The sequence below is a fragment of the Juglans regia genome, chromosome 15 (assembly GCF_001411555.2).
Source record: "Juglans regia cultivar Chandler chromosome 15, Walnut 2.0, whole genome shotgun sequence".
Taxonomy (NCBI): Eukaryota; Viridiplantae; Streptophyta; class Magnoliopsida; order Fagales; family Juglandaceae; genus Juglans; species Juglans regia.
In genome coordinates this window covers 15362883-15390033 of record NC_049915.1, presented here as the reverse complement: position 1 = coordinate 15390033, position 27151 = coordinate 15362883, and the positions used below count along the sequence as shown (strand labels likewise).

The 27151-nt window shown below is 35.5% G+C and overlaps 3 protein-coding genes across 4 annotated transcripts; 2 read left to right on the top strand and 1 right to left on the bottom strand.

Annotated features, from left to right (window-relative positions):
• Positions 1–4372: 4372 nt before the first annotated feature.
• Positions 4373–8946, top strand: LOC109010670 (L-Ala-D/L-amino acid epimerase-like). 2 transcript variants are annotated; one of them, XM_018991568.2, is made up of 8 exons: positions 4373–5004; positions 6148–6258; positions 6502–6718; positions 6890–7223; positions 7341–7402; positions 7509–7581; positions 8358–8406; positions 8531–8946. In XM_018991568.2, coding segments are annotated over exons 1-7 (1293 nt in total). In that variant the 5' UTR covers positions 4373–4509; the 3' UTR covers positions 8359–8406; positions 8531–8946. The 2 variants fall into 2 exon arrangements, with proteins under 2 accessions (XP_018847113.1, XP_018847112.1); XM_018991567.2 differs by having other exon boundaries at positions 8358–8559.
• Positions 8947–17407: 8461 nt separating this feature from the next.
• Positions 17408–17923, top strand: LOC109010671 (non-specific lipid-transfer protein 2). The gene has a single exon (XM_018991569.2). The coding sequence runs from the start codon at positions 17527–17529 to the stop codon at positions 17803–17805; it is 279 nt and encodes a 92-aa protein (XP_018847114.1). The 5' UTR covers positions 17408–17526; the 3' UTR covers positions 17806–17923.
• A 1065-nt stretch (positions 17924–18988) lies between these two features.
• Positions 18989–25853, bottom strand: LOC109010674 (kinesin-like protein NACK1). The gene is made up of 15 exons (XM_018991570.2): positions 25642–25853; positions 24269–24604; positions 24049–24138; positions 23865–23965; positions 23161–23277; positions 22982–23063; positions 22822–22889; positions 22679–22738; positions 22460–22584; positions 21727–21925; positions 21518–21628; positions 21329–21421; positions 20220–21176; positions 19754–20076; positions 18989–19605 (listed from the first exon to the last, which is right to left on the bottom strand). The coding sequence occupies exons 2-15, from the start codon at positions 24504–24506 to the stop codon at positions 19278–19280; spliced, it is 2892 nt and encodes a 963-aa protein (XP_018847115.1). The 5' UTR covers positions 24507–24604; positions 25642–25853; the 3' UTR covers positions 18989–19277.
• Between the last annotated feature and the right edge of the window lie 1298 nt (positions 25854–27151).

Genomic DNA, 27151 nt, shown 5'->3' with positions numbered 1-27151 from the left:
TCCTCTTAGACAGGGTCATGCCCTTACCTTTGACAACATTGAGACTTAGTATTTTTTAGAAATTCCTTCCGTGGTTGCATTCACAATACTTATTCCAACATTTGAAACTATGTGGTGGGGCTTCGAGATGCGGGACATTTCATTAGTCGTATATAACTTTGAAACCATATCCTCAATATACCCATCGCATGACGCTGTATTTGTTATCATCTCATAACAAATATTCGATAAACGTTTATATTTGAGAATTTCTGCCTCTGATCAACAATGTCATAACTACTCAGAATAACAATATATCTATGTTTTAGTGTCATCTAGATGGTAAGTTGAGATAACTTCATTCTGTTTCTAGAGATGACAATGACAATATATCATACCCATTATCTCTTGTTGAACCTCCTTAAATTTGACTTTTGTGTACAACTCTTGAAACTTCCTCTCAAGTGCCGAGTGTGAAACATAAGAAATTGTGAAGTTAAATGAATGAAAATCTGCTTGGTTTACATTTTCAATCTTTTTCTTCAGTGCATTGTCAAATTGATCAACAAACTCAGTTAGGTTTGTCGTAGCATGCACATAATCGTCAAAGAAAGCGTTCATACTCTCACTACACTGAGTTGTACTCATTCTGGCCCAATTTTTTTTTCAAATATATAGGCACCCAAAATTCTCAATCTGCGTATAAATTTTGCAACCATGCATTTTCATGCAAATTAAACGTAGTATATAAAACCTCCCAAGTGTTATTAAACTCATCGATACTAAGGGAGTCATAGACATAACATAGCAACTTACTTTGCAGCCTATATTTGTATTGACTATGGACACCAAGCTGCTCAGGGATTTTTCGCAATATGTGCCATAATTAATATCTGTGATGTGTGTTTGGGAAGATAATGATGATCGCATGTAGCATAATTGTTTGTATTGTCAACTTAAATTTCTACAAATAAGTAATAACTTAACACATAATATAAACAAATAACATTGAACTGATTGATGAATTAATATGATGTGATATAAATAAGAAAACTGATATAACCACAAAAAATCTAACAAAAGTGAACTCATAAATTGACTCAATTCATGTATAAGTTAGATCTATTTTACAATAAAAATAATTTTATAATTTAATTTATAATATTAAACTACATCGCTTTGGGAGTTTGAAATTCTTTTATTGCAAGTAACTTGCAAAACTTTTTTAGCAAACACTGATGGGACAAGATATTTTCCAATAAATACAAAAAGAGAAAACTTAACTCTTTTCGAAAAATTGAAAGATTGCACTCATAAATCTAGAAGAGTAATCTATTTACACAACCCATTTTATAAAAAGAGCTAATGATATAGAACTTCGAGTATGAAATCTATGCCATGACAGGTCACATCTCGAGCAGAACATGAAATTTGCAGATCCCACCCATGATTTGTGAAGAGTTGTCCTCGTACAATAATGTGGTTCTCTTTAGGTAGAAATTTAGGTTGTACAAAATAGCATGAGATAACAATACATATGCATCCAAAATGCAAAATGGAACATGTTAAGACAAACTTTGCTAAATTATTGACATATTCATTAAATAATTCTTCTACATCTTTAACAACTTTATTTTTTAATTAAAAGAGGTTTCCTTACTATGTTCCAACCAATCGCCATCACTGTTGTTAGGGACTTAGCGTTTGTAATGGAAATGCTATGTACTTAAGACTTTATTTAACTTTAATGATCTTTAATTCTATCACAATAAATATCATTATACTTGTAAGTGAATAGTTATAATTAAGAGCTGTGCCACCCTCATATTGCATACAGGTCATATAACGGGAATGAGTGTATAATACATAATGAACCTGATCGGGTAACACTTTTATAACACATAATTGACCTGATTGAATAAGAAAAATAAAGAAAAATAAATTGCTTGTAGTGCATTACACAACAATCTAAAGATATACATGTCCCAAACAGCCCATACGCAATATATCATCCCCAGCAATACACAACATCACAAACTACAAATACGTAATATATTATCCCGAGCAATACACAACATCTCAAACCACCAACATGCAACATCTCAAACTACCAATACACAATATTTCAAATCAACTTCCAGCCGTACTCAACATACTCCAATAATGGGAATACATAGCTTCAAAAAGTAGTCTAGCTACGTTCCATCCGCCATCTCCGACTATGTTTCATCCATCTTTAGTTGCAACTATGAATGTAATAGAAAAAAAAAAAATAAAAGGCACATAAAAACCATACAAATACAATGAAAACTTCAATGTGGTATTGTACACTTTCTTGCGTCCTATAATTGGTTGGCCAAATTGATTTTCACTTGTTACCAAAAATTCGATATCCAATCAACGCCGTTAACATTCCTAACAAATATTTAGTTAATAAAATAAGTGTAAATATGGTTCATTAGCAAATATTCAAGGATGATAGAGAGGTAACAATTAACATAAATTGCATGATGCACTCACTAGTATACTTTTCCCTTTATTACTACATTTTTTAGCTTTAATTTTTATTTCCTTCGTGTGGTCCTTCATCCTCGATACGCTCCTCTTAGACGGGGCCATGCCCTTGCCTCTAACAATATGGAGACTTAGTATTGTTTTAGAACTTCCTTCAGTAGTTGCATTCACAATACTTACTCCTACATTGGAAACTATGAGGTAGGGCTTTGAGATGCAGTATACCTTATTAATCGCATACAATTTCGAGATCATATCCTTAATATACCCATCGCATGACACTGCATTTGTTATCACCTCATAACAAATATTCGATAGACGTTTATATCTAAGAGTTTCTGCGTTTTTCAACAACCCACATACTTGTTTAGCTGAAAAAATAGTAAGAATATTTCTACACATTATCCATCGCATATAAAAAATTCATAGACACATTTCGCCTAATACTCAGCTTCGTTAAAGTAGATGATATAAGTAATCTATTTGATGAAATCTTCAGCAGTAACATCGTCATCTATATGGTAAGTTGAGATTACTTCATTCTGTTTCTAGAGATGACAATGACAATATATCATACCCATTATCTCTTGTTGAACCTCCCTAAATTTGGCTTTTGTGTACAACTCTTGAAACTTCCTCTCAAGTGCCAAGTGTGAAATGTAAGGAATTGTGAAGTTAAATGAATGAAAGTCTACTTGGTTATCATTTTCAATCTTTTTCTTCAGTACATTGTCGAACTGATCAATAAACTCTATTAGGTTTGTCGTAGCATGCATATAGCCGTTGAAGAAAACGTTTATTCTCTCACTATGCTGAGTTGTCCTCATTTTGGCCCAAAAAGAGTTTTTCAAATATACCAGTACCCAAAACTCTCGCTCCGCATATAAAATTTGCAACCATGTATTTTCATACAAATTGAACGTGATAATATTAGGACATCCCAAGAGTTCCTAAACTTTTCAATACTAAGAGAGTCATAGATACAAGATATCAACTTACTTTGCAACCCACACTTGTATTGAGTATGGACACTAAGCTGCTCAGAGACTTTTCGCGGTATGTGCCACAAGTAATATCTATGACGTGTGTTAGGGAAGACAATGATGATCGCATGTAGCATAACTTTTATTTTTTTATATCAAATTAAGCTTCTACAAATAAGTAATAACTTAACACATAATATGAACAAATAATATTGGATAGATTGATAAACTAATATGGTGTGATATAAATAAGAAAACTGATACCATCGCAAAAAGATTTTACAAAAGTCAATTCTTAAATTGACATGATTTATATATACGTTAGATCTATTTTACAATAAAAATGATTTTATAATTTAATTTATTATATTAAACTACACCATTTTGTGAATTTCAAGTTCTTTTATTCTAAATAACTTTCAAAGCTTTATAAAAAAAAAAAAAAAAAAACTAATGGGACAAGATGTTTTCCAATGATTACAAAAATAACAAACTTAAGTTTTTTGAAAAAGTTAAAAGATTGCCACTAAAAAATCTAAAAGAGTAATCTATTTACAAAATCTAATTTACAAAAATAGTTAATGATATGAAACTTCAAATATGAAATCTATGCCACATGAGTAGAACTTGAAATTTACATATCCCTACTCGTGACTACTCGTGATTGGTGAAGAGCTCTCATTGTACAATGATGTGTTTCTCCTCGTATAGAAATTTAAGTTGTGCTAAGCAGCACAACAACAGCTTAGCACAACAACACAAGTGCATCCAAAATGTAAAATAGAACATGTCAAGACAAACTCTGCTACATTATTGAGGTCTGCGTTAAAAAATTCTTCCACACCTAATAACTCTATTTTTTTAATTAATAGTTTCTTTGCTCTGTTTCAGACACTTTGTTAACTACAAAGCGAATAACATGGCGGCTCATCGCATTTCCTTCTACCTTCCAATCAAAAGCCATCTAAACTCCACAATCACTTCAACCCCATCTACCAATTTCCCACCTGGAGCCAACGGGTGACGGAGACCAATGTTCTCAACTGGGCTCTCTTTGTTTTCACCACCGCACGCTCCGATCCTCTGTTCTCCCCTGCATCCCACTGAAACCCCTCCAAAATCTCATCCCTTTTTCCAGTTTTCATCTACTCCCACCAAAAAAATGGCGGCCACAACGCCTATTGCGATAACGACTAGCTTCGGGCTCAAGAATTTGATGGAGACATTCACAGTTGATGTGCAGAGAGCAGAGAATAGACCACTGAATGTCCCTTTGATTGCGCCTTTTACGATTTCATCGTCGAGGCTTGAGAGGGTTGAGAATGTGGCAATTAGAATTGAGCTGAGAAATGGGTGTGCGGGGTGGGGTGAGGCTCCAATTTTGCCTTTTGTGACTGTAGAGGATCAGAGTACGGCTATGTCAAAGGCGGCGGAGGCATGTGAATTTCTAAAGCGGAGTCCGGCAATGACGATGGGATTGTTGTTGGCGGAGATTGATGGGATTCTTCCAGGACATGAGTTTGCTTCAGTGAGAAAAATTGAAAACTTAGCTCTTTATGGAGTTTTTGATCTTCTGTTGGTCGAGTTCGTCAGTACTTTTTTTCCCTTTTAGAAAGAGTTGGTGATTACTTTTGGTGTTCAAACTTTGTGTAAGAAATTACAGTATTTGGGGGGTTTTAGTGATTGGTTCGTTTTTGGATGTTTAGAGTTGAATTTACTGATGGTCGGTTATTTTGATTTGGACGATTACCTTTATCTTGTGCTTACTTTCTGAGAAAACTACTTTTTGAGAAAACTTCAAATCAGAAAACTTCAAGCCTTCAATTGGGTCTAGTACAAGAACTTTTCTCGGTCAACTTGATTTTTTTAAGAAAACTGCTGCAGACACAAAGAGATTACATAAAAGAGATTACATAAAAGTAAACTCACAAACTGGCATGGCTTCATGTGATCCGTTAGATTTACTTTACATTAAAAGTAACTTTACAATTTGACGCGCTACATTGAGCCATGTCAGTTTGTAGATTTACTTTTGTGTAATCCGGCTAAAGTATTTCTCTTTTTTTAAACACAAAATTTCAGGTTCCAAAAGAAAAGAAACGAAAACATTGAAACCTATCTTTCACTTCTTTTAAGTTGTTTCTTAGCAACTAAATGGAGGTTTATTCGATGCTGAATGCATACCTTCTCTATGCCAATCTTCCGTTCTGCTTGGTGGATCGAATCAGTTCAAGTGACACTATCATTTTAGGTATCACATTCTGGGTTTATTCAAATGTCCAAAATTGGGTAGCAGATGATGGTAATTGTTGGCGTATACTTCATGAATTACACTTTATCAATACTTCACATAATTTCTGTGTCTGAATTCAATTAGATGCCACATAAAGTGGATCGAAGCATGAAAACTAAAATGTAATACTTGTTGAAAAGGTTATTGAAATGTACTGCGACAGAATCTTAGTCATTTATGTTGAGAATTTATGCCTGGTTATCATTGATGATTAATCATTGGGTAAAAGGACACAATCATCTGTGTGTTTGCTATTGTACATCCAGTGACGATTTCTATATGTTTATACTTTTGTTCAGAGTTTTTGCAGTGTCATCTTTGCAAATTTATGAAGTATTTTATTTTAATATCTTATCAAGTGTCTTCTTGCAACTGAAGGTTAGAGCAGGAGTTGAAATGGCAGTGATAGATGCAGTAGCTACTAGCATAGGCGTGCCTCTGTGGAGACTATTTGGGGGAGTTTCAAATACCATAACAACTGATATAACAGTTAGGTTCCAATCTTAGTTATTGTGGCTGTGTAAAGATCGTCTGCTCTTTTGGTTATTAGTCACTGCAATGGATATTATTGTTTTCTTCTCTCTTCCGGGAGAAGCCTTCCACTTGGAAGTTTGCGGTTCATTACTGCTGGAGTAATTAAGAAATTTATGTGACTATAATTTAATACTGGACCAATTTAGCAACTAATACTTTTGTGATCAACTAAGTCTTTAAGCCATTTTATACCTGCAGATTCCAATTGTTTCTCCAGCTGAAGCTGCAGAATTGGCTGCAAAGTATTACAATCAAGGATTCAATACTTTGAAGCTTAAGGTAGGAAAGAATCTGAAAGCAGATATAGAAGTTCTTCAGGCCATACGTGGTGCACATCCTGAATGCTCGTTTATCTTGGATGCTAATGAGGGATACAAACCAACAGAAGCAATTGAAGTTCTTGAAAAATTGCATGGTATATAATGTATATAGCTTGCAAAAAACTCGAGTTACCATCTTGTATGCTAGCATGTGCATGGTCAGCCCAAATAAAGAACTTATTTTGTACTTTTCTCAAATTTATGATTAAAATATTCAGGCTTCTTTGGCCACTGAATTATTATTAAAACAATTACTTTTCCTGCAGAAATGGGGGTCACTCCTGTTCTTTTTGAACAACCTGTTCATAGAGATGATTGGGAGGGTCTCGGTCATGTTACTCGTATTGCTAAAAACAAATATGGGGTATCTGTTGCCGCTGATGAAAGCTGTCGGAGCTTAGTTGATTTCAAGAAAATAGTCCGAGGAAATCTTGCAGATGTCGTTAACATTAAACTTGCCAAAGTTGGGGTAGTGGGGGCCCTTGAGATTATTGAGATTGCAAGAGCATCGGGATTGCATCTGATGATTGGTGGTATGGTTGAGACTAGACTGGCCATGGGCTTTGCTGGCCATCTTGCTGCTGGCCTTGGGTGTTTCAAGTAAGTATCATAAATAATTTTTTGTCAGGAAACATTCCTACAAATGTTTATTTACACGCATTTGGGTTATCATCTATACTGGTGTTTTGAGATCTAAGTAGTAATTTGCTGTAACAGGTTTGTTGACCTAGACACACCCCTTTTGCTATCCGAAGATCCAGTTCTTGAGGGTTACGAGGGTAATCTCAGCATGACTCAAAACTTCATAATGTTTATATGTTTGTTTGCTGTATTTTTTTTATTATAAAATTTGGCTATTTTTTTTTACAATCATTTCTTTGCTAGTCTCGGGTGCTGTTTACAAGTTCACGAATGCTCGAGGCCATGGTGGTTTTCTTCATTGGGACAATATTGCTTGGTATGCCATTATTAAACCATCTAACAGTTTTTTTTTTCAATCTAATTGCGATAGAGAAGCACATCTTATAAATGTTCTGAAGGACAGTGAGTGCTGCACGTTATTGGTGATCATGAGACTAGTTTAGTCATTTACCATGCAATTGTCTTTGTGTATTGAATTACTTCTTGAAGGGTGACTCAAAATATTGTTTATTCATTTCATTGCTTGTGAACAAGCTGTTTAGACCCTCGCTTTATAAAAAGGACAAAAAATTGGAAACTTAAATTTATGATAAATTTCATAGGCCACAGCCATCATTATCTAGAAATAATTGCTCGATGAACTTTTTGTTCTTGTGATCCCCAGCATTGTCATATGAGTCAAGCATCTGCTCCAGTAATTTTTTGTGAATACTCGTGTGCCTATCCTCAGATCAAACTCTACTGCAATGCCTTATCACTTTGATTCTTTTACCACATAAATATTCACAAACAGTACGATATCAATGCTAGTATTTCTTTGTAACTTTTGAAGCTTCAAATCACAACACTGCACCAATCAGTTTAAAAGTGACCTGACCAAAAACAGTTGCCAATTAGAGGGTGGAAAAAGAAAAGAGAAACAATAATGATGGAAGCATTTGATTCCAAAATTGAGATGAGAACTTAAAATATTGCCCAATAATTTAATACATTGGTTTTTTATGCTGTAGTTTATCAAACTGAGAGCTAATTCAACATGTTATAGTTACTAATTTCAGTATTTATATGCTAACTATACCTACTTATCTGCAGAACTACAACTTTCGTTGCTTCCTTACCTCTGGAACTATGAGTGGAGCTTGTAAGTTTCTGTTGTTTTTGAACCATGCCCCCTAAAACCTGGCAGATCTCCATTTGATAAGATGCTTTCTGATAAATGAGAAACAAGGCAGGACTGATCTCTGCTTAAATTATTGTGTTTTCAGGTGAGACGTATGATAAAAGATTGAAATAATTTTCATTTGAGCAGTGTGCTACACCCACTGAGGGTGTGCCACGAAATGGGAAGAGTAAAAGTCTTTTTTTATTTTTTGAATTTTTTTCATTCATTTTTCTAATATCCTTGAACATTTAAAAAAAAAGAAAAAATCACAAAATCATTAAAAAACACTTCCTTAATCACTAATTTAAAAAAAAAAAATTGTCAGGACCCAACAGTGAGAGTAGATTTACTCTTTTCATTGTAGCAAATCACTTCACCTTGTGTGAATAGTTGTTTTTGTTATCATTGGAATTCGGAAAGAAATTGTTTCCAGCATTACCAGACAAGTTTTGTACTTGCTAACTGAGAAGACTGCATCATCATATGAGATATCCATGTAAATGATCATAAATGAGTTATGAATATCTCCTTACATTTCAGATTTCATGTATTTTTCTTTTTATGTTTTAAGATTGATATATATATATATATATATATATATATATATCTACTGTAAAAGTTGAATGAACCAATTAATCTCTTTGCCTAGATTTCACATTGAATTTAGGTGAATGCTATTCCTCTATTTGTTGGTCACCATGGAGATAGTAGGAATTAGCAAACCTTTGATGACCCTAGTTTTCCCAGATAATCACATGATAAAGCTATCATTTTCCAACAACCCAACACCTCTGAATTGAGTAGATTTCTCCATCAAGTTCCCAGTAAGTACGGGATAGAAGGTGAGGTTATTGGCCCCATAACCGACTGTATGAGTGAGAGAGAGAGAGAGAGAGAGAGAGAGAGAGAGACTTTTTGTTCATGGCAATTAACTTGTTTGAAAGTTATAGTATAAAAAGGATCAATGTAGCTAAGCACAGTTATTTTGGGAAGAGTTCATGTGAAGTAAAATTACCATATCTGTCCCGTGGTTTGCCCGAATTACAAACTAATCCTTGAGTAGAAAGTCTTAAAATTTACTCAATTGTTGTAATACCCACGTATCAAATTGGTCCCTCCTTCCATTTTCAAATCATGGACACGTGGACTGTCTGTCACGTCATGACCAATTAGGTATTCATAAATTTATAAAATGTTATTTCATGATGTCACGTCAGCATGAAAACAGATAAAAAATTTCTTTGAATATAAAGTAAGATTATAAATGTAAACATTAAAATAAATTAACTAAAAAAAAAAAAAAAAAAAAGACAGGAAGAAGGGTTCCCTTACTCATGGTGTCAGCAGTTACCCACAAGTAGGGGAACGCCGCTAAGGTGGTGGCATGGCCTCCCCACAAAGGGTATAAGACTCCTAGGGAAATGGTCGGAGGGACTAACTGTCATTCTAACTAATGTTTTGAATATCATACCAGTGATAATTTCGGTTGAGATATTGAAACGAGATATTTAGATATCAGTATCGTTTTGGAATAGTCTATATATGAATAAATTATATTCTAAAATAATAATTTATATATGAATAAATTATATATAAATTATAAATAGTCTAGTTTGAATTGGAGGTTAAAAAATGAGCTTGCAGTTTGAAGAAATGAAAAAAAAATAAAGGCTGAAACGGCCGAAATTTTGACCGGTACGAAACTATACACTTACACTACAGAACGAAATATTTCGACTACACCGGCCAGTACAATACGAAATTCAAAACACTGATTCTAACCCTTATCGAGGGATTTCATCTGCAAACGCAAAGCGTTGGCCTCTATGGTAGAATCAATCGGGGACCCGAGAGGTGGCTGTTTACTTTGTAGCCGATGTCAGCGGTTTATGTGAAGATTATCATAGAGACCAACAAACAATTTACATTGGCCATCACAATATTTTTCCCTTGAATTTCTACCATTTCTCTATAAATATAACTAAAGCAACATGAATAGATCATCACATTATAGCTCATTTTGGGATTTACTTCTATTCTCATTGAGGCTGGATCTTAGCAATCCAAATCAACTTCTGAGGGGAACTAGCAGTTACCAATTTGGGCTATGGAAATGGAAATGAAGCAAGATTTTGCAAGAGTATGACTCATTCAGTGCTAATTTTTACTGTTAGAATCCATCTGAATTATAGATATTAGCTCCACATTTGAATGTTTTTTTTTTTTTTATATAAAAAAGATATCTGTTTAACCAACCAAGAGTCATCCTGTATATAAGGCTCAGTAGGAATGCCCCCAGGTTTGGAAAAGGCTTTGCTTGGTCTCTCTGTCTCTCTTCTTTCCTGCATGAAGTCAATCTAGGCTTAGATCTGCAACAAGGTTTCCTGAAGAGTTTCTTGATCCTTGAGTTTTTCAAAATGCATGCAATTGCCAGAATTCCTTTCACTTTAAAGAACTTGCCTTTCCAAGTGCTTAGAGCAATAGTCAGCTCTGAATCCATCCTTCAATTGCTTGTTTATGTAACAATTTGCAACAAATCTTCTCCAAAACCTTCAAAATAGACACATCCATAAGAAAATTGATTTAAGCTTTCCATAGTACTTCTGCAAAAGCAACAGCCTGCTCTTCATAGTGACCATTTTTTCTGAAAAGCTAACAAGACTATAAAAGCGTTTATTGGAATAAACAACTTTATTAAATTCTTGTATAAAATATAATAAAAAATTTAACTTTTTCAAATTTTAAAATAATAATAATATTAAAAATAATATTTTAATAATATTTTATTCAACTTATTTAAAATCATCTCAACTCATCTCTAAATCTAAAAGGACCTTAATATAACTATTGATTCTTCATTATTTATCCATTTGACTTTCTCATCTCCTAACTATTCTATTTTAATTATTTGCACACATTGCACGGGTCAAAGACTAATTTCTACTGAATCTTAAGCTCAGATAGGATGACAATTACATCTACCATCTAGAATAACACTTGAAACAGTGGCAGTCATCCAGCTGATTGAGTCATACACTATTCCTTGATCACATTTCTGCAGCAAATGGTCCCTAATGGTGCCAACTATCATTCCAAAGGAAAGTTGAATTTCCACTTATTACATGATGCTTTACATTGGCCTCGCCAGATCTCCCAGGTCATATGATTTTTGTCCAACTCGAAGAGCATGTAGAGGGGATTAGGAGCATGTTTTGCTGTACATTAGATTGATTAGACAAGGAAATTTCAGTTGGAAGGAGCATGTTTTGGATCAAATGGTTGCTTACCTAATGGTTCCCTAGTTATACACTACAGCTTTATTTGAAAATTAGAGATTCTACCTTAAATCACTACCCAGTTGAAGCTAGGATATATATGTAATAAGGTTTTCGGATAAAATTTTCGGATTATCATGCATATGTCCATTATCATTTTGGTGGGTATAATCCCAAGGGGTTGGTCCAAATGATGAAGGCCTTCGTCTTGGGATATCACTCCCTTCAAAATCCAAAGTTTAACACCTTATGAGTGCAAATAATCTTTTGGGATCACATTTCTTAGTGAAAAGTTAGCGATTTAACCAGTTTCGTGTAGGGAAACTTTTAAGAGTGCGGTGCATGGGATCGGGATTTACTCTAAAGGGATGGGTCTAAAGGGCCCTACCTTGGAGATGTTTCTCAACATTAAAAAAATAATAATAAATAAAAAAATAAAACACACTGGGAAAATGGCCTTTTTGTTTCACATTTAGTTGCATCTTTCATCCGTTGACTTGAGCATGTTAAAGTGCGATAAATTAAATAGGGTTAACATTATGTATCTCAAACCTACCATTTTAAGAAGCTAGTGCTCAGAATAGTAATTAGAAACTATGATTTCTAAAGGTGCTGTGATAATACATTATTTTTTAAATATAAAGCTCCTTAAATTAAATGAAACCCACTTCTCTTTACCTTCTGGGGCCACCATTTTCTGCAAAGAGTTGCTGCATAGGCATGCCTAAGTAATAACTCTGACCCCAAATTACACAGTACAACATGTGTACTTCTGTTACTAAGCATGCTTGACTCATTAAGATTGTGAAACGCTTTATTGGATCCAGTTTTTAATAAAACAAGCACAGCATCAGCATATATCATGACTGTTGCAGAGGTGGCTTCAATTCAAATCTCAATAAGGGATCTAAGCTTTATCAGATTGGACAGTTAACTCTTAGGGTTGGCTTAAGTGGTAAAGACTTTGGGTTTGTGGGTATACTCCCCTAGGTCAAGGTTCAAATTTCTTTGAGTGCAAACAATCTCTAGGGGCTATACTCCTGGTGAAAAGTCAGTGATTTAACCAGTTTCGTATAGGAAAATTTTCGAGAGTGCGGTGTACGGGACCAAAATTTCTTTTGAAGAAGTGGATCCGAAGGGCCTTGCCTTAAAAAGATTATCCGACATAAAATAAAATAAAATAAAAGATTGGACAGTTAGCATGAATTATTTGTGTTACTCTTACTATAATTTTCTTGTAATTTGTAGGAGCTTTGTTGTCCCAACAGGAAAGCAGCCAGTGGTGGGGTAGTTATGATAGTGAAGTGTTTTTGCAAAATCTTTTATAGTGGGCTTTTTTTGTTTTTTAATTAGACACCACCCAGCACTGCCATCGAAAAATTTTACTTACTTTATTGATAAAAGATTCATTACTTATCAACTGAGAATAAAGATTAAAGAGATGAAGTACCATGGTTTTAAGGGTCCACATAATGATATCAAGCACTCTAATTTCGACTGAGTAGACTTCTCAGTTCTCACTCTGAGTAAGATCAATGATGATCCATTTTCACGCTCTAATGATTTTATTTCACACCCCGATTGGGTTTCTTTTTCAACATGGGAACTTAGCACCAAACAACAAGGTAAAAGTGACCAATTTCTGGCTTTGAATAAACGAGTTAGATGGCTAAAGGGATTTTCAGTTCTTGAGTTAGTACATGAAAATGTGTTCTATTTTCTTTTTGGTGTTCACAAGGACAATCTGCAAACTCGTAGTAGACATTTTTCCAAGACACCACACAGCAATACTTATATCTGTATAGTCGTACAATTTAACTGTAGACTTTAAGACTTGCAGTAAGTATGGAAAAGTGAACAGAAAGAAAAGATAAGATAGGTGGAAATGGAAGGATAGAAGAGACAATGAATTTCTGGTACAAAAGTCTATTAGAATGGATGGAACATGTCTTTTCTTCCCTTAGGTAGTAAGTGCGGGAATCAAAGAAAAAATATTGCATCTTAACCTAAAGAAAAATACTATAGACACAAAAGAATCTTACAAAAGAATTCTACACACTAATGTGGCACATTGCTAGTGTGCCACATCTCCTCCCTATTGTTTTTTTTTGCTTTCTTTCTCCCCCTCTCCCCATGCTTGCCACCCCTGCCCTCTCCCTGTGCTCTCTCTTTATGTCAGCCATGGTGGTTTGGGACCACCTCAAGGTGGGCAGAAGACACATGTGGTCCAAGTAGCACCGGCGACGGGGAGCTCACGGCAGCTCGCCGTGCACATTTCACACACTGTGTGCATGGCCACCGCTAGGTGGCCGTGGTAGTCGGGATCTGAGTCGACGGCTTTCGTGGTCGACGGTCGCCGTCCTTTGATCGTCTGTGGTGGTCAGGAACCACCTTGGGAGGGAGAAAGAGAGAGGGAAAGGGGAGGAGGGGAGAGGTATGAGGAGAGGGGGGAGAAAGAGAGAAAAAAGAAAGAAAGAAATAATAGAGAAGCAGTGTGCCACATCAGTGTGTGCGATCCCTTTGTGCCATATTAGTATTTTTCTTCATTTTTTTTTTTATAGGAAACAAACTTCATTAACAAACATCAAACTTACAACTGTCTCTCAGTCCGACTTAAGAAATTACATCAGGGAAAATTCCCACCACAAGTTTTGGTGGATCTTGTGAAGAACACTCCCCCCTCCCCTTTCTTCTCGAACACCAAATTGCAGAAAATCTATTGCATTGCCTTTTCTTTTCTCAGTAAAGGTTACATGTGAACCACACACATGAGCATTGTGTGAATCGCACAAGATCCTTTATACATCACAAGAAAAAGCGGAGACAATTGTTGCAAATATCAAGTACGATGAAAGCTCGCCTGCCAATGGCCTACAAACTTACAAAGGCAAACTGGCAAATGCTTACAAATAACTCTTCCTTTCACACGTCCCTTCTAAAAGTTTACTCTCTAAAAAAGTCAAGTCATCTACCACTTACATTTTGACCAAGTATGAAATTTGATGTGTCGTGGGTCCAATTCATCACTTTTTTTCCTGAGTAATCACCTTTTTTTCTTGTTTGTTTGTCCCCATCGCTTGACCAGAACAAGAGTACAAGGTTTAATAAATGATGTCTGCTACTTGTAAGTCTATACGCAAACGCAACTGAAAAAAATCAGTCGGAAAAAACTCAAAATATCAATATATATATATATATATATATATATTTTTTTTATGAGAAATTCTATTTATAATCTTGAAATGAGATTGTATGTATAAGTTTTTTATTAAATAAAAAAAAATATTATTTTTATAAGAATATTGTTATAATTTTAAAAAAATTTAAAGATAAAATTAATTAAACTTACAATACAATTCTTATTTGAAAACTATACATAGTATTGTGCTTTTCTTATATGTTAGACTTCTATATCAACAGTATGTTTAGTGTGTCAATAAATAGACTTACAAATAGAATTTAGAGAAATGTTATATACAGTCGTAGAGTGTATAAGTACTGTACAACCATTTTGAAAAATAGTGAGATTTACTATTAAAAAATTAATTTTTTTTTTCATGTGAATCTTATATTTATTCATTTTTTTTAAACTAATTACACGATACTTGCACATTCATGACTGTAATGATCATTTCTATAAAATTTATTCTAATAAAATCCTGCTCGACACAAATGTATATAACTCGGGTGAAAAACTAAAAACTTCAATATACAAAAGCTTTTACAAAACAAATATCAGCTGGCACATTTGGTTTTTTTCCTACACAACAAAATAACTTTTATTGAGAAGACAAAACCCGGGTTACATGTGCAGTGTACAAAGGCTGTAGAATTCTTTCCTCTTTCCATTGTTATTTCCATTAGTAGCTAACCAACCCACTCTGACATGTTGATGTTGGCACCAGAATTAAGGTCAAGGGACTATAACAATAACATTACAGATAAAAGGGTTAAGGATGATTAGTGATTACAATCATGATTACACAAAACTCATTAGTGCAGATCAAACTAATGATGACAGCATGCACTTGGCTCAACAAAGAAAACCACTGAAAAAATGCAGCCATTACTCATATCATCAGGACACCAAAGTGGCACTAAGAAGTGGGACACTGCACTTTCATGCACCCAGCAATTGTTATGCATATGTACATGTACATGAACATGCCCATGTGTGTGTGGGCGTGCGCTCCATAATAAGTGGGTAGAGGTCTAGTTCTCTACAGTTAAGATTGTCATGATGGGTGGGAAAGAGTGTTGCTTTTTCACTCTAGAATATGTTAGATTTACTCAGAAAAATAATATATGAGTTGGGTGGATGCGGCAATTTCATGCAAATCATTGTTGATTCAGGCCTGCTATTCAAGAAAAGGTCATTCCATACAACACACGAGAACATTGGCTGCAGACCAATCTGGGTACTAGTTTCTGAAGATAAGTGAAAACTTCTAGGTATTGGAAGTTTAAAACCAAAGACAGATCAGCTATTTGTGTTTATCAGTAGAGCTTTTGAATCTGGATATGAGATGTGTACATAATTAGTGGACAAGGGAACGTTTAAAGCCTGAGCTAATCAGATTGAGATGACTTTTGGCAGGGAAACAGTCTTCTTGCAGTACCCACCCATATGTAACAAAAAATAGTTAATATGATGCTATTGCATCCATAAAAAAAAATATCATAAAATTAAATTTATAAATTAATATAATTACATATAATACGTTAAATTTATTTTATTATAAAAATAATTTTATAATTTAATATATCATATCATATTAAATTATTTTAATTTATAAATTTATTTTTATAAAATTTATTTATCACTAAAGCATTCTGCGAAATGATGATTGCTCTTGCAACCAGATAAAGCTTACTGACTTTTGTGTAAAAATAATTACAAAAAGAAAATCTTTCTGCTTGACTTTAATGTGCTATTCGGCTGATTTCTTCGTAGTGTTGTTGTGAATATACTCTCTCTCTCTCTCACATTAGGTGCTTACACAGTTCATTTTGTCATTATCATAAGGGTAAATTAATTACAGAATGAAAACTAAAAGGAGAGTATTTTTTTTTTTCAATTCACTACTTTATTCTGGCATATCCTTTTCAATAGAACATGAAGATGTATTCATCAGGAAGCATCAAACTTAAATCAAGCCGATTTCATACGGGAAAAAAAGGTTTGAAACTTTCCCATTCTCGAGCATTGTTAAAATTCTGTGGTCTGATTGACATAAATTTCAGCCTCTAAAATAGAAGTTTTGGATTCGAAACCTCCCATTTCCAAATATTTCAAAAAATAATAAAAAAAAAACGATACAAAAAATTGATATAAGCTGTTTGTCGAATGGGCTGCATCCTCCTCAAGCATAATGATTTCCCTAAACTCAATTTTTGTGGGCAGAATGCCAAGAATAGAATGTGAGGACAGCTGCCCTCTAAAAAAATTTTTAAAATCGGCTGCAATCATTGGATCAAACAGTACTTTTCTTCGCATGCTAGATCCTTTGGTAGGCAATAATCTCCTTCTTTATGCACTGGATCAACTTTAAAGTAGAAGGCCTCTATTCTTTTGTATTTTTCAAATACAATTCTTTTGGTAACAATTTTCAGATCAGAGATGAATGATATGAAAAATCCTTTTCACTCTAACTGTTCCTTTTCGATGTTCATTTTACCCACATCTCCTCTATAAATTGAAAGGAAACCCCAGCCAAATGCACCACACACACCCCACCATCTCTCTCTCTCTCTCTCTCTCTCTCACACACACACACTGACATACAGACACACACATCTTTAGCCACATCCTCAAGTGAGTGAAATGAAGGCATCATACATTGCAGTGTGCACTCTGCTGGTGCTGCTCCTGGCAAAAACAGAGGTAACAATGGCAGTAACATGCAACCCCACACAGCTGAGCCCCTGTGTGGGTGCAATTACATCTTCAAATCCACCATCTTCCCTGTGCTGCAGTAAGATCAAGGAACAGAAACCCTGCCTCTGCCAGTACCTCAAGAACCCGAACCTCAAAAAGTTTGTCGACTCCCCCAATGCAAGGAAAGTTGCAAACACTTGTGGAACTCCCTTCCCCAAGTGCTAGATCCCTAAAACATTCAAGGAAGGACTTCTCCATTCTATATGCATCATGCTACTTTGATGTATTAGCTTAAGGGTGGAGATTAGAGAGTTAATTTACTTTTGAAGTTGGGTGTGGTCTCTCCTATATCATATGCTAGTAGAAGCACTAGTTGTGGTTGTAATAATGCGGGGTCATGCGCACATGTTCCCCTAGTGATCTGTTGGTGTGATTTATCATATACTTTTACTAGTTCTTCCAAGGCCACTAATTTATGCATTATCAACATCAATGGTGAATCATAGCAATGTTTCCTAAAGCTCTCTCTCTCTCTCTCTCTCTCACACACACACACACAGTATTCCCCACTATAGACGAATGGGATGAATATGGACTCCACGTCTCGGGCACATACATATAAAAATTGAAAATTGAAAAGGGCATTTCACAATTTATTTGGATTAGAAGTTCCATCATGCATATCTTTCCATGAAACATGTGAGACAGATACAAAGATGAAGAGGTACTAATCACCTAACAGAAATTGGAAGATAAGTAGATCTTGTCAAATCTGCCAGACCATTTGAGACACAGAGATAAAGAGTTGTTAAGCAAAGCTTCTAGCTAGAGATCTTCTTTCCTTAAAAAATGAACACCAAAAAAAGTAGGTGAAATTTAAATATTAGCATTTTGCTTCATTCGTATTTGCATGGTTACTATGGAAAGTGGACTGCAAAACGAGCCTAGCTAGGTATAAGCGAGTTTGCGCACCAAACCGCGTACCGACGCTTACATAGTTTTTTTTTATTAAAAAAAAAACAAAAGAAGAAAACTTTTGAGAGAAGAAGAGGTCCTCTATCTCGCGAAAATTATTTTCGTCTTCAACATTAGTGCGCGAACTCGCTTGCAAGAAGACTTTTCCAATGAGATGATTTGTCGCGGGCTGGAATCAATAATCCTTCCAATCGACATTCCATGAAAGGATAGTTTTATTGCAGTTCTTATAACTGACACTAGCATTGCTGAAGAATGGCAAACTATCAAAGAAGAAAAAATAGAACAGATTCATTATGCTTAGAAGCAAAATAGCCTCTGCATAACATAATTTCTGTTTGCCCCATACAATTTGAATTCATGATTTAATCTTGAGCACTCATCCATAAGTGCCATACCATTAATAAAAAGTAATCACAGTAATGGTGCAGGTTTAAGATAGTTATCATTCATGCTGCCAGTGTACCCTTTTATGGCAAGTATTGCCAGTGCCCAATTTTTGGTTGAAACCTACAAGAAACCTTAAGATAACCAAAAACACTGTAACTAACTATATCCAAAATTTCTAATCAGATGGATACCAGGGGAATTAATTATTTTATAATCCTGTGGCTTGATCAGTCACACAAGAAAGAAATAACAAGACATTATGGAGGAAAGCCCCAAAACTCAATTACATGTACAAGAGATAAGAATGTTACTTACAAACAAATGAAATAGTTTCACAAATGAAGAAGGTTTGAAATTTGATTCCAGCCCATAAGCCATGGCCTCTTATCAGATGGAAGCACAAAATTAAGCTCGAACATCTCCTTTGAAATGTTGCCGCCTTCACAGAAGCCTACCAGCTTTGCCACAATTTCAGCACTCTCCTGTACATGATTAGCATCATGGGGATCTGTCCAAAGTTTGTTTATGAACTGCATCTTCCTCTGCTTCCCTTCAAGTGGGACATCCCATTTAATGTACAATGCATCTCTCTCATCTGCAGTCAAATGCGAGTTCACCCTCTTTGCAAGGAACTCCCTTTCGCGCTTCAATGCTCTAATACTGCACATAGAACAAGATATGGAATTTAATTTTTCTGTCACTAAGAACAACCTTTTGTAGCTCGGTAACCTTGGATAACTAAAAGTGCTGATTAATGGTTGTTGTCATAAGTTGTCTGGAAAGGTGGGGAGTGAGAGAGAGGAAAAACCTTGATGACAAAGAGATTGGGGGATCATCTCCTATTTGAGCTGGGCTTGCATTCCCAAGTTCTGCTAGGTGCTGCTGCAACCAAGTCAAGCGCCTAAGCTCCACTTCCATGTAAATTTGATCAGCTGGATCCCCTTTGAATAACAAATAAAACTGTGTCCTATGAATGATGGAGACATGGCAGAGATCCCACAACTCAATTATCTGCTGCCTTTGCTCCCTGAAAGTTACTTGCCATGGAACCTGTGGCTCTGCTGGCTCAAATGTGTTTTCTTCATCCTCCACATTGTACCCAGCTGCTTCATTTGCTTCAAGCTCCAGAACCTAGAATACGTAAAAAGATGCATATGAAATGATAGAATGGCAGAAGTGACTATACTCACTACACAAAGTGAATAAAATGAACTTCCCTACCTAGGGGACAAAGTAAGACAAACTTAACAACTATGAAGACAAGTAGGTTGTACCTGGCAAACAAGTAGTTGTTTTTGGTATTGAAGTTTGGCCACACGTTCTTTCAGTTCTGTTACATATGCTCTTATGCTTCTTACATTCTCTTCTGCCGCATTTTGGAACATCTTCTGCATTTTCTTCATGTTCACCGAACTAGAACGTCTGTAGCCTGAATTGTTTTCCTTAGATGAGATATCTCCACCTTCTTCACTCTTTGTTGGTGTCCCCTTTTCAGACTCTGTCAGTGTCTCAGTGGACACATGATCATCATGCTCAGGAGATCTATTTTCAATATCAGGAACCAAAATTTGCCGAGAAGCAGACAAAGGGGAGCAAGGAGATCTTATAAAATTTTGCCGGTTGACAGTATTACTAGAAGCCAAAGGAAGTAACTTCTTCTTTTTTGATTCCTTCTTAGTCTTGGGCAGTGATTCACTGTTATACTGATGGTTATTGCTTGGAAGAGACATTACCAATTTGTCTATCGACTTCTGAACACTTTCAAGCTGCTCCTCAAGGTTGGCGATGGTGCTGCCCTGCGAATGAAGTCTTGTAATCTCTTCCTTCAGATTAGCACTGACACTCTTATTTGGAGCAACTATACTTCCAACTTCAACTTCTTTTGGTTCCGAACGCACAGCACTAATTTCCCTTATTTCTGCCTGCAGTTTTGCAACTGTTTCAGCTGCATCCTGGTTACCCAGTCTATGACAAGCCACTTCCTTTTGCAGTACTTCAAGTGCTCGATTTGCTTCTTCTCCAAGCTGCTCCTGAAGATGTTCTAGTTTGCGAATTTCATGCATAAGGGTGAATGGTGCACTTGATGATTGCCTCATTGATTGCCTTAACATCATACTTCTTACTTTGTCACCATGGCCTATCTCCTTGCCTTCAAGTTTTGGTGATAGCACACCAGTATAGGAGAGACACTTCTTCACAGATGGACGGGGTGATTCGAATGGGTTTAAACCCTGAACAATAGAAATGTAAGGTAAAGTTGAAACTATTTTTCCCTTTGGTGAGAAAGTTTAAATAAATAATGTATCTCGTTTATGTGAGTGTGTGTGTGTGAGAGTGAGAGTGAGAGAGAGAGAGAGAGAGAGAGAGAGAGAGAGAGAGAGACCTGCTGGTCCTCCTGAAGTTTTTTTTGTAATTCATCCACCTGAGTTTGTGCAAGATCTCTTTGGCGTCTCAATTCTTCAATTTCCATCTCCATCTGGACGTGGTCAAATAATGTTACATAACTATCAGGGATTTGATTCCACCCACCGCATTAACTCCAAGGTCAATTCAAACATGCTTTGAAATGTACCTGCCGGATTTTCAATTCTTTTTCCTTTGATGGATCAGGAGTGCGCAATTCTGCTTCCAGCCTGGCTACTTCCTTCTGTAAATGTTTCACTAGCTGCTTGTCTGAAACAACCTGATAAGATGTTTAAGAAAAAACGGATAATTGATTGTGTTTATATAAAACCAGTTGGGAAAAGGCAAATTAACACGGTGAGGACTAAGCAATGGTACCATGTTAACTCGTGCATTATTCGTTACTTCCTTCGCCCGGGTGGCAAAGTGAAGAGTATTTCGAGATTGTTCAACATGACTCAGTGCTGGACTCAAAGTACATATGATGGCAGTGCGTGCATTCCCACCAAGCGAGTGCTGCAATATACGAGTGAGTTTTGAGTCCCTGTAGGGTATATGGCCAGTTCTTTTGCCAACACTGCGTGTAAATGATTAAAGGGGTGAGTACAGAATATTAACATAACAGACTTATCACAATATAATCAAAACCAATAAGCTGTTTAGCAGTTAGCAGAATGTGTACATCATAAAAAATACTTCTTGCACTCTTTACAGAATGCTCACCAAGTGATCAACTCTTGACTATTTATTTAAGCATTGCATTCCGGGAATCTATACGATTCTTAGGCTTCTATCAAATCACACCTGATCCTATGTTCTGGATCTATATGATCTGAAGGCTTCCATCAAAACATTAAATCACGATGACGTATTCTATTTGGATTCACCACCTATAACTTAAGGAGCATGAAGCTATAGTCGAGATTCTCATGTATGGTAGGAAGATGTGTTTCTTTGCTAGAGCCAAATTGCAACAGGTAAAATTGCATGAGAGAGGAAAAGTCTTGTAAATGCAAAAATGAATAAGAAAATAGTAAGGTTGGAATGGAAGCAGGCTTTTAAATGTCTATTATGTCTCCAGATCGAAATATATGCTCTAGTAGATTCTGACCTGAGCTTTCTAATTACTGTGGTAAGTGTCATCAAGCTAAGGTTAATATGGCATCCTTCCCTGAGCCTAGCACCATCTGCATGTGTCTGTGAAGCTCTTTCACTCCCAGCCAGATCAACGAAATTCTGCAGATTACAGATATTAATATATTGTAATGAAAGTAACTACTGATAAAATTCAATTTAGAAGAAAAAAAAGATAAGAATGGTCTGTATTTACCAAGCTTGCGACAAAAGACCTCACACAATCAGAATTTTCACGCAGAGTACTTTCAATTGTCTGTTTAAAAAGCCAATGATTAGCATGTTAGAAGAGACTTCATGTAAGAAGCATCAAAAGAAATCAAGATCCACAAGACTTACAAGCCTTATTATCTGGTGTGACCGCGAGCTGTTATCGTTAAGGGCAGTTTCACCAACTTGCCTTTGAGCTACAAAACCAAGGAAAAACTATTAATTCCAACCAAGAAATACATATTAAGGAAGCTAAATTAAATCACGCACAAGGATAATGCTTATTTACCCTCACAAATACTGATCAATTTTCTCAAGTGCTGATCATCACTTGCTGTTTCCTCTACCAACTTCTCAACCATAGTACCTTTCTGCATGCAGGGAGTGAAAAAAATTCCACTTGATGAGGGGGGAAACTCTCTCAAAGTCAAAGCACTTGAGTCCTAAAAAAAATTGTGGATACATTACCTCTGGATCGTCCAACAGTTTCAGATTGCGACCAGATTCTGAATTTAACAGGTCTCTAACATTCTCATTGTATATTTCGAGTCCAGAAATTTTTACTGTGAAATCTCTCTCAGGGGTCTGCAATCATTTCAAAGAGTAAATCAGTTTCATCAACCAGAGAATCAGTGGTGAAGCACATTGCAGTGGGGTGGGGTGAATCACCTCAAAGGATTTAAACACAAAAAAATATGTTTATATTTCTTCCTATCTTTGCCTAACTTACATGTATACCTAGACATGGCCTCCTACTTGAGTTAAGAAATTTATCAAAGTTACTTTTGGTATGAACGTACTTTAACAGTTTATGCTGGCCGTGTATCAAAACAAAAATTCTCTTTTCAAAAGCCCCCTCCACATTACATCAGGGGGATTCCACGATCACCTCAAAGGATTTAAACATATTTTATACATGCTTATATTTCTTCCCATCTATGCCCAACTTACACATAGAATTAGACATGGCCCCCTACTTGAGTTCAAAAATTTATCACGTAAGAAATTAATTTATCATAGTATAAACATACTTTAACTCCCCCCCTCCCCCCCCCCAAAAAAAAAGCGAGTACAATGCTTCGCACCATATGGAACTCAAGCAACAGCTGAAGGTTTCTCATCAGGAGCCAAAATTCCCGGAAATGATTACATAAGGTTCTGACAAAGCTTACATTTATTATATGCCTGTAGATGTCATTAACAGCTTTCTCAGTTATTCCTCTCATTGTGTACGTCTTACCACTGCTAGTTTGTCCATATGCGAAAATAGTTGCTGCAATTAGATATATAATTGGTTATATAATTGAAAACAACACTAAAAGCTAGCCAAGATAAACAAATTAAAAATTTTGCTACCATTGATGCCCATCAAAGCAGACAGGGCAACATTCTTTACTCCTTCCTCATATACTGCTTCAGTTAGGCTCACAGGACCAAAAACTTTATCTGCAAATATAAGAGACTATTAACTGACGACTTTTTTCTTAAGTAGTCAACCAAAGATTTTTGAGATAAGAAAAAGGAAAAAAGATATATAGGTAGGATATATAGGAGAGGAGATAACATCATTAACTACCAAATGTGAATGAGGCTGATTGAGCTGATCGGTCCTGAGTTGGTGGTTTGTACACAATTGTGTGATCATCAATGCACTCCCATGCCACTTGGTCTTTGGCTAACTGCTCCCTTTTGCTTAACGGCCTTAACCGTACTGTAACTACAATCTTCTCTTCCCTAGCTCGTGGCCCTCCAGGGGTTGATGCTGGTGTCCTATCAATTTTTGAAGCTGGTGTTCCTGGTGTTCTGACCGTCATTTTTATTCTTAAGCACTACCAAGAACACCAAGAAGAAGCGGGAAACTAGGCCTCTACTACAAGAGGCTGTTAGTAGAGGCTGTAGAATCAAACTGCCACTGGATGCGACACAAAATAGGATATCAGGAGCTATCAAGTTGGAAAATACTCTGAAAATCCATCATGTGTCAGTCTATGACAACACAATTAGAATCACATAATTATTAAAACAATCAGAATGATGAAGATGATTTGTCGAATGAAATTCAATATTGACCCTCTAAAGGGTACATTAAAACGTAGTGAAGGAAGAAACGAACCAACAAAAAAAGTGGCATGCATGAAAAAAGAAATGCATAATTCTTCATTTGTTTTAAATTTTCTCCGTGTTTTGCAGCCAGAAATCTTCAAATACAACAAAAATATAGCACAATATATAATGAAGACTAAACAAAAATAAACACTAAAACTTTTTAGTTTTCGAATTTTCGGAAATCAATTCAGTCTTCTACTCACTTATCCCTTATCCTATTCATTCCAGATATTTTCACTCAGCATGCCAATTTTCAAGAAATTCCATTTACTCTCTTCATGGTTTTGTTGTTTTGAACAAAAACGCTGAAAAATTAAACGGGTCGAATAAGTCCAAATAAACTTTTCAAAGTGAGAATTTTGAAGTTATTTCGTTTATCTTATATTCAGGAACTACATGAATAAGAACGAAATATTAATTATTATTATTATTATTATTATTATATAATTTTTTTCACCAACTTTTTCTACTCGTTTCCATTGTCAGTTGAGATAAAATCATAAAAAGATTTCCTAATTTGTACACAAATTCCACATAATTCCTAATTTTAACTTCCATATTGTTAAGAGTTTGAAGCTGATGACTTTAAAATAGCCAAAAAGATTCCATTTCCAAACACGGATCAAAGAAGTCGCATTGAGTCATAGAAGGAAACTTAATAAGAAAAACCAAATCTCATGGACTTTATTTTATCTTCATTGGCATTAAACAGTAAACACAAAAAGAAATAGATAAATATTCTCGATTAGCCATTGGGCTTTCAGCATCGAATGCTGAGATCTAAACAAAATAGATATACCAAAGAGTGTAAATGATTAACAAACGGAAAGAAAAAATACTTACGGAAGCCTCCAAACTCAAGAATTTCAGTAGGCAACAATCGGATCCGAGCAGGCGAAACCAATCGAATAGATCAACAACCCTCCAAACACGAAGAGCAGAAGTATGTACACACGCAGAGAAAGTGCTGGAGAGGGAAGGAGAGAGGGGAGTGTTAAAGAGAGATTTACCGTGAAATGAAAGACGGTTTCGAGGGTTTAGAGAGAGAGAGAGAGAGAAGCGCTCTGTTATTCTTTTGTCTTACTCTTTATGACCAAACAATTTGAATTTGGATACCCAACGGCTAGTTTCTATTATTATTATTATTATTAATTATGAATTTTTTTTGAAAGAATTATTAATTATGATTTAATATTTCAATATCTCTCACCGATTATGATTTTGAATTAAATTATCCAACAAAAAAGGATAAAAAGCAAAAGGTTACATGTTGAGGTGCCCCAAGGTGTATTGTTACAATGCTTTTTTTTTTTTTCCAAGCACAAAATGTGATTTATAGTTTGGGTTCTTATGGATTGTGATTGATCCATCCTGCTCACCATCTTTTTTATCATTATTTTTTAATTATCTTATGTTATGATATTAAATAATTGAAAATTATTGTTAAGATTCACCTACTGATCAGTCGGATGATGTAAAGAATATAACTGTTATGTACAGTTAAGTTTGCGCAAGTGCTGGGTACTAATCCGTCATGGCACGGTTCCACATCACCTCATAAAAAAAAAAAAAAAGAAGTGAGAAAATACAAAGAGATGGAGATTTTTGTTCTTCTATTCCATGTCTCAAGCCAGTTCTAGTTCTATTTTACAAGCTCGAGTGAGCAGAGAAAGAGCGAACTCTAGGCTTGACATTTTTTCAGTTCAAAATCAGGCTCCATAACCCAACAGAAAGGCCATTTGAGGAGCTAGAGAGGTTCTTCAAGTGTAGAAAGATATGAATACAAACAAGAGACCCGATCCAAATGGGTACTCTATGGCATTCTCTCAAGAGTGTTGTGGGTGTTCCATGAATTTATTAGAAATGGTATATTTGGAAAGAAGTCAGCTTAATGCCAGCTTGTGAAACATAGTGAATTGTAGAAAAATGAGTAGAACCAATGTACTAAATTTTTCATTAATCCTTAAAATAAATAGTTTCTAATATGTTTAAAAGTTCTATTATGCGTTAACGTAAATGTGTTTTTATAGTTGATTTTTCTTAAGTTATTGTAACTTAAGGCCTAATGGCCAGAGGTTTAGGTTTGAAACCTTGTGATGTGTATCTAATGCCTATTGACTGAGGCATACAGAATAAAGGCTTGCAGCCTAATTGTGGTTTTTTCTTTTCACCTATAGTAGACGTTTGCTTTTATGTCTGTAACTTCTAAAACTCAAACCAAATCTATTTCAATTTTTTATATCAACCGACTCGACCTGCCACCCACTTGGATTGCACCGTTCAAGCTAGAAATAGATGGGTTTCCCAGGGCAGCTCGCTTTGGAACGGATGTGCCGGTTTTGGGGCATTAACA